Source organism: Triticum urartu, chromosome 7A (genome assembly GCF_056163025.1).
Source record: "Triticum urartu cultivar PI428250 chromosome 7A, HENAU_Tu73, whole genome shotgun sequence".
NCBI classification, from domain to species: Eukaryota; Viridiplantae; Streptophyta; class Magnoliopsida; order Poales; family Poaceae; genus Triticum; species Triticum urartu.
In genome coordinates this window covers 78,337,766-78,351,484 of record NC_141879.1, presented here as the reverse complement: position 1 = coordinate 78,351,484, position 13,719 = coordinate 78,337,766, and the positions used below count along the sequence as shown (strand labels likewise).

The window sequence follows — 13,719 nt, the reverse complement described above, 5'->3', positions numbered from 1 at the left end:
GGCGTGTGGTGTGCACGGGACATGGAGACGGGCCAGGGCTCTGGTGGTCATACATGTGATGAGACAACTACGAATTTAACTCGGGATGACTAAAAGCAATGGTGAAATTCCTTCAAGTTTCAGACAGGCGGTCAAGAAAGGAGCGGTGATGTTGAGTTCAGGTAACTCTTATTGTGACACCCAATACGTGAGTTGTTCATTTTTCACGTAGGTCAGTGATCAGTGTGTGATGATGTTGGACTGATACTCTGAAAGTTGGGAGCGCAAACTAGAGTAACAAGGAACTTAATTTTGCTCGAGTGTTGACTGTGGTCCAGAAAAGAAGGGACTACAAGTTGCAGGTGGAGTCATATGGAGTTTTTGGAGTAGCAGCGGTTCTCATGGGATAAGCTCAATTCCATTGTACATGGAAGTTTGACACATGGATAAATCCAGGGTGGTGGAGTATATTCGTCAAGGTTACAGTTGCAACCAAGTATTGCATAGTAAGATTTCATTTGTATGTTAGAGTTGTTTCGAATATAGTGTACACGGTAGGTTACAGTTGGACTCTGAGTAGTATTGTGTTTAGATAGGATATGGAGTCGTCTCCTAATACGACACTTGTATCCTAGGCCTCTCTTATATAGTTAGGGTAGACACATGATGTAACCTATGCCAACATAATAGCACCGAAACGCAGGGGAAGCCGGTGGCTTGTGCCGGTGTCCAGGGTGACCGGGTGCGGTATTGTAGCGGTGTCATGGGGAGGAGCGCCCATAGTCAGGCCCCGGGGATGTAGCCATATCAGTGAACCTCGTTAACAAATCTCGGTGTCGTGCTTGTGTGATTGCTTGGTCCTCGGATGATTGACGGTATGTCTCGGATTTATTCTAACACTCTCCTCCAAAGCCACCTTCCTGTCCTCGGCCGCCACCCTCCTCTCCTCGGCCGCCAACCTCCTCTCCTCGGCCGCGGCATCTTGGTTCCTTGCCATTTCCTCATCTCGTTGGCTTCTTTTCTTGCCTTCACAATAGCTTTCATAGTATTTTTGAGCTCATCATCTCCTTTCCTCTTCTTCTTTTCTTTTGCGTCTTTCTTGCACCCATCCGGTCGTTTTGGCTTCGAGTATGAAACCGAGTTGGGTGTGGGGCTTCTCTTGTTGTCACTTGATGCATCCTCCTCCTCATCATCATCATCATTCAACTCAATTGTTCGCTTGCGTTTTTTGCTCAAATGCAAATCATCACGCTTGTTCCATTTCTCATCATCCTTCAACACTTCATAGCAATGAGGCAAGGTAAATATCCTTCCTTTCTTGATCTTCCCCTTCTTGGTTCTCTTCTCCTCTCCTTTGAACAAGTTTTGTGCAATGTTGTACTACATGAAAACAAAGCAAGTTAGCACTTCAAACACCAACAACAAGTATGATGAACATAGATGAAATGACACTTACTCTATCGTCCTCATTGATGCCACTTGGGTTCAACTTGTCAACCGCCTTTTGTGCGGCCGCCCACCTTTGACAATCCGTGTTGATTGTCGACCACCGGGACCGAAGTGATCTCTCGGAGCGGTCAATTCCACTCATGTTGCGAACATCAAAGTGTTATTTCATCCGTCCCCAATAAGCATCTCTACTTTGATCACCTCCAACGGATGGATCCCTCGACACTTGCAACCAAGTATTGCATAGTAAGATGTCATCGGCGTTGGTGTAATTGCACGCTCTTCCTTTCGATGCGTCGACAATGCCCTCACCATCCTCGTCCACCTCGAACTCATGCTCTTCGAAATGCATGCCATTGGTTTGAGACCAATGTGAATTGTTGGAGCCAACACCCATAGTTGACATGTATGCATCATCGTTGAGACTACAAAATATATAGAACAATGCAAATAAGCTATCTATATGAATGCATTCAAAAAATAACAAGAAAAGAAAAGTTGGAATTTTTTTCTACCTTTGGGGCATATCGTCGAACATGTTGTGCGCATCGGCCGCCGGCTCAACGAGTGAGCTCGCCAGCGCTTCGGTAGCCGCCGCGCTGTCACACGCCCTGCAAGCTTCTTTCTCCTCGCCTTCGAGGTGCTGGAGCCGTCCGCCGCCTTGTTCTTCTTCGCGGATGTCTTGCCCTTCTTCGGCCGCGCCACATTGGGGAGCTTCGAGGGAGGGGGGCGGCACGGGGCGGCGCCGGCGCGACGCCACCCGCCGCCGTGGTCATCCGCGGCGGCATGAAGAGGCTGCGCGCGAGGCCGATGCTCAGAGGAGATCCGGCGGTGGTGAGGCCAACGCTCCCCGCGCTAGGGTTTCCGGCGGCGGCGACGGCGGAGGAGGGGTCACGACTGTAGGATGGGGTGAGCGGGGTGCCGGCGCGTGCGTCCATTGGGTCAAGTTCGCCGGCACCGGTGCGCGCGGGGCGAAGGTGGTGGGGAGGAGAGAGTGCGGCGCGAGCACTCGTGTGTGCCGCACGCGGAAGCGGGCGCCCCAAATACACAGCGCGAGTTGGCGATTCGGACCGCGCGCCCAACTACATATGCCGCGCGCCCGGTTATTGCGCGCCCGCTGGAGCTAGTCTACAGGTTGCGCGCGCTAAAATGGAAAAATTTGCGGCGCGACGCTTGTTTAGCGTGGCTGTTGGAGATGCTCTAAGGGCCTGTTCTGAAATTTCCTAGCTTCTCTAAAACTTCTCATAGCTGGCTTCTAACGTGGCTTCTCGCTTCTTCTAGCGATCTGGAAAACGTTCTAGACGCAGGCAACTTCCCCCTAGCGCCTGGTTGAGCTGGAAGCCCAGCTGGGGCGCTAAAGGCCTACTTGTTGCCACCTTGGGCACGCTGGAAGGAGCCCATTTTAGGCCAAACTGCACACAGACCGAATAAAAACAGAAACAGCACAGTCATATTTGAACTTTTTTTGCAGTTTCCATTAACAGTACGAACAACCATGGGTACACCATCGAGAGGAAGAAGGATGGAGGAGATCGCCTTGCGGTTTGGGCCATGGGGCTTGGTCGTTGGGACGCTCCTCCTTGCTCATGGGGCGGGCGGGGGGGGGGGGGTGTTCTCGGGCGTCAATGCGTGGGGGTGACCTCGTCCTTCCTATTGTGGCGCTACTCCTCGTTGAGGGTAGTACTTGCGGCGATGAGGACGGGAACCGGCGAGGAAATCGCTGGGAAGGCCAGATCTGTTGGCCTAGGATAGGAATCGGCCGGGGACGGGCTGTGCCAGGCGTGGCGGCGGGATGGCAGCGCTAGGGATTCGAGAGGGAGAGGGGACCTAGCTGTTCGTGCGTGTATGAGGGAGACAGGGGATCGAACCGTTTTCTTAAGCGGTGGCAATCTGCTTGTAAATAAAAGGAACTCCAGATTCTTAAAAATGTGGAGCTGGGAAACCCTTGCTTCGCAAAATTGCACTGCCGGCCCATCTTAGAGCATCTCCAATAGCCACGCCAAACAAGCGCCACACCGCAAAATTGCCCATTTTAGCGCGCGCGCAACCGGTATAGTGGCTCCAGCGGGCGTGCAAAAACCGCGCGCGCGGCATATCTAGTTCGGCACGCGGGCCGAAACTCCATCACGCGCCGCTTATTTGCTGCGCCCGCTCCCGCGCGCTGGACTCTCACGCGCTCGCTCACAACTCACCCCCCTCCAGTCGCGGCGCCGCCGCCGCCCGCGCCACCCGGCGACTGTTCCGGCGCTTCCCCGACCTATCCCCGCGCCGCGGCGGCTTCCTCCGCCCCCTCTAGTCACCGCCGCCCCTCGCGCGCATCCATCCTTCGACGAACAGCGCCCGGGCGCTCGCTGCCGCTCGACGCCCACAAGGTGTTCGATAAAATGCCTGCAAGATATGTATTGCTCAAACTTCATGAATTTGGTGCATGTTGATTATAGTTTTAATAGCATAGTATGATTCTTCCGAAGAAGAATTTCATATGGAAGAGGAGGAGGATCTTGCAATGATCCTAGCTATGCACATCAATAAAAAACCGAAGCACGGTAGTTCGGTTGTGGGTCGACAGAAAATTTGGAGGGATAGGATCAATGCCCACAACAGATTGATCAGGCATTATTTTGTAGAGAATCCCACATACCCCGAGTCGTATTTTTGTCGCCGGTTTAGGATGAGCACCGAGTTGTTTAGGCGCATTGCAGAGAAACTAGCGAGCCATGACAGATTTTTTTCAACAACGGAGGAATGCCGCCGGAGAGCTCGGGCATAGCACCTTTCAGAAGGTGACAGCTGCTTTACGTATGTTGGCATACGGTATCCCGACTGATTTAGTTGATGATCACTTGGCTATGGGTGAGAGTCAAGCCATCATGTGTGTCAAGCGCTTCGCAGTCGGAATTGTGCAAGTGTTTGGCCAGGAGTATTTGAGATCTCACAATGCTGAAGACGCCGCAAGGCTATTGGAGATGAACAAAGCTCGCGGCTTTCCTGGTATGCTTGGCTCAATAGATTGCATGCATTGGAGTTGGAAAAATTGTCCAAAGACATGGCATGGGCAATTCCACGGCCAAAAAAAAGGTTTCACTATAATCCTTGAAGCGGTGACCGCTCAAAAGACTTGGATTTGACATGCATTCTTTGGAATGCATGGATCTTTGAATGACATCAATGTTGTCAACCGGTCACCACTGATGAATAAGATTGCAAATGGTGATTTGCCACCGGTGCAGTTTGTAGCAAATGATCGTACATACAACTATGGCTATTATCTAGCGGATGTCATCTATCCAAAGTGGCAAACCTTTGTGAAGCCGTTGAAAAAGCCGGAAGGTAAGAAAAATCTTAATTTTCACAATGCTCAGGCGGCGGCTAAAAAAGATGTGGAGAGAGTTTTTGGGATTTTGCAAGCTCAATTTTCTATTGTGAGAGGACCGGCTAGATTTTGGGATCAAAAAATGCTTTGGTACATCATGCACGCTTGTGTGATCATGCATAACATGATCATCGAGAATGAGCGTGGTCACGATGTAGACTACTCTCAGTATGAGCTCTTGGGACATCTTGTGCGAATGCGACGGAGGGCTGAAAGGATGGCCCATTTTGTTGCCTCCTATCATGACATTTGATATCCCGCAGCATATGATGATCTTGGGAAGAATCTTATTGAGAAATGATGAGTATGGAATGAACGACAAAAAACATCATAATTTGTACGTTCAATATTGTATTGCTTCATGAACTCCTCAACTCCTCAGCCATCAACCAGCCGCCAGCTTCTTTTTAAAATATCTGGAGCTAACGATCGTTCGGGTGGACAACTTCTCATTTGTTTCCTCTAGCCTGGGCTGGTAGCCGATTTGTCTTGGATATAGCCCAGCCAAGGCGAATGGTCGGTACGCGAGAGAAAAGGATGGACCGAATCGGTATGCAAGTCTCACTTGGCGGTGGCACAACTCGGTAATTATCTACAACTCCTGCTTCGCTGTTTTGGTGGAGCTTGCTTTTTCCAGCTTCTCGACTCCTCAAATTTTGCACTAGAATCATCACCAGCTTCTCATTCACAACTCCGGAAGTTTCCCCGTTTGGCCCAATTCCAGGTTCGAAGTTGAAGGAGCGAGGAGTTGAGAGTTACCGAACAGGCCCTAAGTTTTCAAAAGCTAAACCGTTCGGGGTGGCTTTTCTCTAGTAATTTATGAAATCGGGAGATAGAGAGATTTAGAAGAGGCCCTTATAACCACTAAATTTTTGCACAGACGGATAGTAGTCCGCATAGGAAGAGAATAATGATGCTTTTTTATTTTTTTGAACATCAGTATAGACACAAACGTTCATATACACGTGCATACATTCACCTCTATGAACACATACACGCACACCTTATCCATATGAGAATCTTTGAATGACTAAGCTGACATATCATCTTGAGATTTATGAAGTCACCGTAGGCGCCTCGTCGTCGACGGGAACATCTCCCACTGAATGCGCATCGCCGGAAATCCTGAAATAAATTCAGAAATAAATGCGAGCACCAGGATTTAAACCCTGGTGGGCTGGGGATACCACAGTCCCTCTAACCATCCAACCATAGATTAATTCACGAGAATAATGATGCTCAAATGTAGAGAAGAACTACTCTAATAAAAAAAATTGACACAACTCTAGTACAGCTGCGATTAAATTGGATTGGATGGACATTTTTCTATTTATTCACAATAACAAAATGATTGTGCATAAATAATCTCTCTTAAGACGTTTTTGCATAAATAATTTCTCCTATCACGGCCCTGTGCAACTTCTTTTCGTCAAGCTCTTCCCACAATCGCCACGCGGGATCGATCATTCCCTTTTTAGGCTTTTTTTAGTCTTTCTCTTCTTTTTTAAAACTCCTCTTTTTTTCAAGGCAAGCATGATCGATCGATCTTTCCTGACTTTTTATTTTTGAGACAATCTTTCCTGACTAAAGTCGTCCGTGACTCCGTGTACCGAAGCCTGGCCGAATTATACTGGCCCACCCAGTCCAACGAAGCCTCACGGCCCAGCTGAAAAAGGGACCTCAATCCTCCATCGATACGGCCCAACTGAAAAAATTAGTACGTTTTTTTAGGGTACCATTTTATCATGTTATTATATGGAGTAATAAATAGAACAAAATTTACAATATCTTTTACATCCTATGCTTGGAATAAAAAATCATCACCTATTAACATAAATTAGACTTTTTAATGTTTAACATGGAAACACAAATCTAACATTCTTAAGAAGTTGATCCTCACTATTACCAATTTTCTTAACATGCACACTGTCCACATCGGCTTTATGCCACGTCATCATTCAGTAAAGCATATCCACCTATCACAGCGCCACGTCTGCCGTCAGTTTTTTCCCAGCCACCCGCCAACTGCGCATGTCTCCAGGCCTTAATTTCCCCGACTGCTCATCTTCTCCTATTCTTCTGCCACTCCCGGTCTCCCCACCACAAACGCACATGAAACGGATGGGGGATGTGAGCAATCATCCACCCCTCCGTTTTACAATCTCCCCGTCCCTCCAATACCTTCGCACTATACATAGTACTTCGCACCAAGGCACTTCCTCCCGCACCGCACCAAGGCCCTTCCTGATTGTAAGCACGTTCGAGCTCTTAGCTATGGCGCTCGCGTTGGATTCCCATCAACCTTTTTCCCGTGGAAGGAGTGATCGATGCCGCAATCCCGGTGCAGCCAAATCAGTCTGTGCGCGCGCCGTTGTTCTGCTCCGGGCCCTCCTTCCGCCGGCGGCCTCGGACGAGCTGCTCTGTTCCGGTCCTTCCTCGCCAGATGGCGTCCTCAGATGCACCAGACGCGGCCATCGCCGTCGCGGCCCCGATTCCAGTCGGACGCTCTGCTCCGGGCCTCTCACGCCGGACGCTCCGGACGCGCCTGATGCGGCCATCCCGCGCAACTGAGGAAGCCTGTGCGCAGGCGTTGCCCTGGTACGGCCCCTCCTCGCACAGACAGCCACGAACCATCTGAGGCAAAAGAAGCCGGCAGCGGCGGCAAGCAATCCCATCAGGCCGCGGTACACAAGTTTAATTCATCCATCGTCTCCCATGCTATTTTCTAGACGAATCTGGTAGATTTTCTTCTCCCTCCCGATCTTCTCTATTTGCATCAGTACTATCAATAGCTGGGTGTCCAAACTCCTATCCAGATTTGTTAATGTTTGCTCTGGGAAGTCAAACCGAGTTGAAGCCTCCTTCGTCGATGCTCATCTCCGTCCAGTGTCTAGATGGGAAAAATTGGAGACCTGGCTGCCACCACCGCACCTACAGGACGTCTGCTTGGGAATCTGAAAAACTCTATGGTACGTCTTCCTGAAAGTGAGTTCAAGCCTCTACCATGGCTCATCCCCTTCTCCTTCAGGCACCAAGTGTGTTGGGCGGACAAAACTGGAGCCCTCGCCGCCGCCACGGTGCCACCACGCAGCCACCTGATCGGCAAATCCGAATCACTCTACATGTACACCTTCATCTTTATTAGGTGTTCAACCATCTTGCATAATTTGGGATTCTTATTGACTCTTGCTTCCTACCCGTTCAATTTGTTGATGTATCAGATTCATGGTGTTTGGATTTAATTGGAAGAAGTGGTAAGTGTCTTTCAATCTGCAATCAATTGGATACAACAATGAAGAACACTTGATTTTTTTTTTGCAACAGATTATAGGCTGCCGCACGCATATGTTTATCTAACTCAAACTAGACGATGAATGATACCTGAGCCAGTCATGTCGCTCATCTTGATCTGCCATCTCCATTTTCTCAGTCAGGTTGGATGTAGATCTACATAACTAGATTTTCGTGAAATTTTACTCTTTGTCATGTGCCATTTGCAGGAAGGCCATTGCTGCAGATGGATCCAAATAAATTTCCTGGCATGTTCTCCACATTTTCAACTGATGCTTTCATGTCATATGGCGCTGGAGCATATCAATGATTTCCTTTTGTTCGGTCATATGAATTCTTATGATGAGATTGGATTCTTTATAGACAGGAATCACCAACACACATAGTTGAATGAAGGTATCACGTATGTGCTACTACATTTTTTAATAGATTATGTCCGATGGGGCTAGCGCAAACTGATTCTTATTATGTAGAATCAATATATTGCTATATCATGATTGGTCTTTATGCCCAGCGAATATTGAATCCGCCTAAATTGATCTTAGGATGTAGTATATGGTTCACGATCCAAGTAGAGATTACACAAGAAGTCAAGAACTGGTATTTTTCAGTCTTAACTTTTTTCCTCAGTTTGTGAAGATCTGCAACATTTAACATGTGTTTTTCTTAGTTATGGTGCTTCGAACCAGTTCAATATTTAGTAGTCCCTATTGGATGTACTATTATGTATTCTCCTGAAAAGAACAATTGTATTTGTCAGATAAGAATGGACGAGGTTAGTTGATGCGACACATTTTCAGTTCTGTGAAATGTACGTCTTCAGAATTTCACTCAGTCACCTTAGATAACCCTTTTGTTCTCCATATAAGGCTATCTCTTTCAGCGTGTTCAAGTAAAAATAGCTAATTCACCTTTTTAATCTTCATAATAGGTCTGTCTGTTCCAGCATATTCAACTAAGAATTGTCATATGCATCATCATTCATTGGTTCAATCTTCGTTGATAATCTGACAAAAAGTTCACTACTTTGGTACTATGAAAACTTTTTGAAACCAACAAGCTAACCTTCTTTATCAATTAAAATTTTGAAGCCTCTCATAACTTTTTGAAGGATTTTTTTTCACGGTTTACAGTTTACTCACTTACTAAATCCTTCTCCTATACGATGCTACAAATTCCCGCAGCAATGCGCGGGGTATCATCTAGTAATCTCCAAATTTTTAGGCAATCACATTGTCAACACTATTGAGATGTTTAAGTTTTCTTTTTCTAGCTAAAACATCTCGCGATTTTAAAAGCTGGGTATAAACATACTCTGCAGCTCGAGTCAAATTGGACTCCCTCGTTTTATACAACAAGCTCGGCCAAACTCATCTAGTTTGCACCCCTAGAAAAACACGCGGCTATATTTCGTCTAATCAAAAATGTTCTCCCAAAATGTATGTCAAACTTCACAATCTCTTCACTCATAAAATTTATAAAAGAAATATTATGATCAGAAAGTTGAAGATAATATTTAATACATCTGTATGGAATTATTTGTAACATTATAATTTATCTTATCTGAGACCAAAACTGAACCTTCACTTCTTAAGCAGACAATTTGACCACTTGTGTGCACGATCCTGATTTATTTATCTCAGTTGCAGGATGATCATAGTTCAGAGCAAAACTTGGTATCACAGTGATCCTGATTCAGGGCTAATGGGCCTCCCAAGTTTGTTTCAGCTTCAGGGCAAAAAGAAAAAGTTTGTTCAAGTACATGACACAAGCTCACAAGTTGCTATCATGAAGACTGCGCATTCAAATACACATCCCATATAAGATCATCCACAAGACTTTTGATGTGTACACAATCATGCTAATAAAGATAACACAGTAGCAGATTGCTATGGTAAAAGTCATGAGAAGCACCCAGGCTGGGTGGGATGACAGGGCTTCAGCAGAACAAGGGAGGCATATATGTGCTGAGAATCTCCAAAACAACCGAACAAAACCTGATGGATTGATCACACAGCTTGAGGAGGGAAGAACCATGTGGGCCGCCACTGTCCAACACGCTGCAGCGGTGCTGCTGCTGCCTCTGACAGCAATGGCGTGATTGTGCCATCCCTCATGCTGTACACACCAGAGTCGCAAAGAGGATTCGCAGAAGAGGTCGGCCAGACATAGTCACACATGAAGTAGATGCAATCCTCATGGTATCCACTGCATTCCACAGCAGGCAGGCACTTGGAGCCATGTTGGCCAAGAAAGAGCGCATGGCCACCCAACTCAGTGGCCTTTCTCCATCGACCGGGGCTGGTGTGCAGGTCTGCCTCAAAGACCTGAAACACGGCAGTACGCTTATGTTCAAAGACATCGTAGCTTGTCGAACGTGGCGTGCAGCGAAACCATCTTGCCACCAGCAACAGTTTACCCCCACATTCAATGAGATACGGTTTTACCATGTACTCCTCTGCTATGGACAAATCTTGAGGTGTTCCACCTATATCACCCAAAGAGTCAATTATGCAGCTGATGGATGAAATGGTACGGTCATTGTCCAAATCAACGATGAATAGCTGGCCGAAGCGACCCCATGCGTACAACTTCCCGTTGAAGAATACAACATCACTGAGGAACAGTCGTGGATCCTTATTATCTCTGAGCGAGCCAGTGGCGATCGGTGGCTGGCTAATACAGAGTGTATGGAAACAACCATCGTCCATGATTAGTGCAACGACAGGGGAATGAGGTGATGAGTCCAGGGGAGAGGGCACCACCAACTTATAGAAAATTGGTTTACGGTCAGAGTGGTAACGTATCTCACGCTCCCAAACAGCCACTAGATTAGGAAGCTCTAATGCAGTCTTGGAGAAAGGATTCATCAATGAGCACACATTACCATTGTCAATGAGGAATAGCCAGTTGTCAATGGAGCCTTGGCAACAAGCACCTTCTGGTACAGGTATGCGGTGAATTTCACTGCCTGGAATGCTGAGGAAAGTACCGTCTGGGAGGGTGAGCCACGGGAATGGCAGAGGAAGGGGCTGCAACATACTATTAGAGCGCCAGGTGCGACAGACTGCTCTTAGACGAACACGGTCAGACAGGGAGGGCAGGTGCTTGAGAACAAGGCCCAGGAGTTCCGGCTGAAGATCTGACCAATGGCGATACATTGCAGCCTCCATCATACAAGTCTACAAGCGAAGACATAGGGTTCATAGTTAAACAGAATAAGAACTGCAACTAGCAATACATATGCTTCTTGTACCATTCTAAGACCAAAGGTCATCAGCTCAATTTTATAAGAAAGCTGAAGAAGTTCAGGCTATTATCAAAATATGAAGATGCAGGGGAACCATAAATCCATCACACAAAAATGAACTAGTGATACTACATCGCAATACTAGCCTTGCACTACACATTTATGCTTCTTGCACTTGTTATTAACAGCTGCAGTAGACAGCACACTAGCACTATTTACTTTTCATCGTAAGTCATAACTGCAAGTCTGCAAACTAAGATTAGACAGTACTAAGCACTATTTTTCTAGATAATGAGATGTACGACTATGACACAAAAGATAACCCTTTGATTCCTTTTCCTCAAACTAGAAACGCCACAGAAGCAGCATGAGTATACCAATTCCCAATTCTAATTTGCAATGTCCCAGTGTTAATGATCAGTTACAGCACACAGTGCATGTAAGTTTTGTGTATAGAAGAAAAAGCAGAGGAGGGCATTCTGTCAAGTAAAATATGTAGAGAAAAAGAACTACCATCTTATTCAATTACAGACTGAAACTGAAACGATGCCTGCGCATTCCATCAGAAGCCAAGTATGTCACTGAATATTTTACTTTACATCAGATCAAGACTCTGTTAGCAAGTGTAGATGAACTAAAAAAAACAAATGTTGGTCAGGTAAAGAGCAATTTGAAAAAGAGGGGTGCCATGCTGAAACCGTGATAGGTGTACATCTGAACCAAGTACATATCCCTAAACATGATTTCTCAGACCAAAAGAAAAGGAATACTAGTAATTTGGTTAGGCAAATTAAGTGGAAATCTGCAAAAGAGATGCTATTTGTTTTCAGGGCACGGCGAAACTTACGCCGGTGCTCATCGGAGGCACATATTCCTAAGCATTTGTGGTCTACAGCAGGTAAAATTTCCGTCTCCAAGCACGGATCTACTGGAGGAGACAACGTTGGGCAGGTACAGCGTCGATCCGCCCAACCAACTAAATTAACCCCTGAGCCCTGACTAGAAATGGTAGAGGAGCTAGGGCTTACAGCTTACTCCTGAGGTCCTCCTAGTGGCCTCGCCTGCGAGGGAATCGATTCGGCGGCAGGAAGCGCCCGCGGCTTGGGAATCTCCGGCGTGGCTCACATCGGCGGTGAGGTAGGGATTGGGATCGGCGGTGAGAGTTTGGGGTATTTTAGGGGCGCCCCTATGTCTCGCTTTAAGCGAGCACAGGGGCAAAGCCTCGTGCTGTGGGGAGCCCAGATGGGCCGGCCCAGCCGCGCAGGAGGCTGCAGCCTTTTTCTTTCCTTTTTTCTGTTCTTGTTTTTTTCCTTTATTTTTGTACCTTTCTTTATACTTTAAAAAATTATACATATATATGAAAAAAACACTCTTCAAAAACACATATTAGAAATGTTTAAAAATATCTGAAAAATGTTGAATAAGCATTAAAAAAATGTTAATAGGTATTTGAAATGTGTTCAACAAGTTTTGGAAATTTTTGAATAAGAGTTAAAAATGTTTAAAAAGTATTTGACAAATGTTTAATAAGTACTAAAAATTGTTGAACGAGTATTCGAAAAATGTTGAACAAGTATTTGACATGTTGACTAAGTATTCAAAATGTTGAATAAGTATTTGAAAAATGTGGAACAAGTATTTGAAAAATGTTGAATAAGTACTAAAATTTTGAACAAGTATTTTAAAAATGTTGAATAATTATTTGAAAAATATTGAATAAGAGTTTGGACAATGTTGAACGTGTACACAAAAAATGTTGATCACTTACTAAAAAATGTTTATGAAACATACGAAAATGTAGAGTGAAAACGAAAACAAACATAAGAAAAAACAAAAGAAAAACAAAACATGGAGAAGAAAACAAAAAACCAAAGAAAAAATGGAGAAGAAACAAAAGGCAAAAAACCAAAGATGAAGAAACAAAATGCAAGAAAGAATAAAAAATAAAAGAAACAAAAGGAAAAACAGAAAAAAAGGCTCGAAATAGCCTCAAGTAGAAGCACCAATCGAACTGCTTGCAGGCCAGGGATCGAATCGTTGTTCACCCATTTCATCTCTTGAATTTTTAATCTATACGTGCTGGCGAGTGGGCCGGCCCAATACGACGTAGGTGGAGGAAAACCTTCAGCGAAAGTTGCCCTCTCGCGTCACTTAAAGCGACAAATGGTCGCTGCGGTTTTTAAGTTCTTCGGTTACTAGAGAGGGGGAATGGGCAAGGGCGGCCCACTGGGACAACTTGGGTCTTATTCAAGGAGAATTAATATCATTGTTGGTCATTATTAATTTGTGGGATTAGACTAAAATTGATTCTAAAAAAAGACTAAAAAATAATTTCTAGGATTACGTGTCATTTTTTGTTGCAAGAAAAATTCCAATT

The 13,719-nt window shown here is 45.7% G+C and overlaps 1 protein-coding gene and 1 long non-coding RNA gene across 5 annotated transcripts; one reads left to right on the top strand and one right to left on the bottom strand.

The window, feature by feature from the left end:
* Positions 1-6,853: 6,853 nt before the first annotated feature.
* Positions 6,854-10,002, top strand: LOC147957965 (uncharacterized). Of its 4 annotated transcripts, none has more exons than XR_015609908.1 (5): positions 6,854-7,925; positions 8,023-8,055; positions 8,302-8,488; positions 8,853-8,903; positions 9,742-10,002. It is a non-coding gene; the product is annotated as an uncharacterized LOC147957965 (long non-coding RNA). The 4 variants fall into 4 exon arrangements; XR_015609907.1 differs by having other exon boundaries at positions 9,736-9,967; XR_015609906.1 differs by lacking the exon at positions 8,853-8,903 and having other exon boundaries at positions 9,736-9,969.
* LOC125518344 (putative F-box protein At1g44080) lies at positions 9,895-12,346 on the bottom strand. Its single transcript, XM_087532802.1, has one exon. It carries the CDS (start codon positions 11,266-11,268, stop codon positions 10,102-10,104), a length of 1,167 nt encoding a protein of 388 aa, XP_087388928.1. The 5' UTR covers positions 11,269-12,346; the 3' UTR covers positions 9,895-10,101.
* Between the last annotated feature and the right edge of the window lie 1,373 nt (positions 12,347-13,719).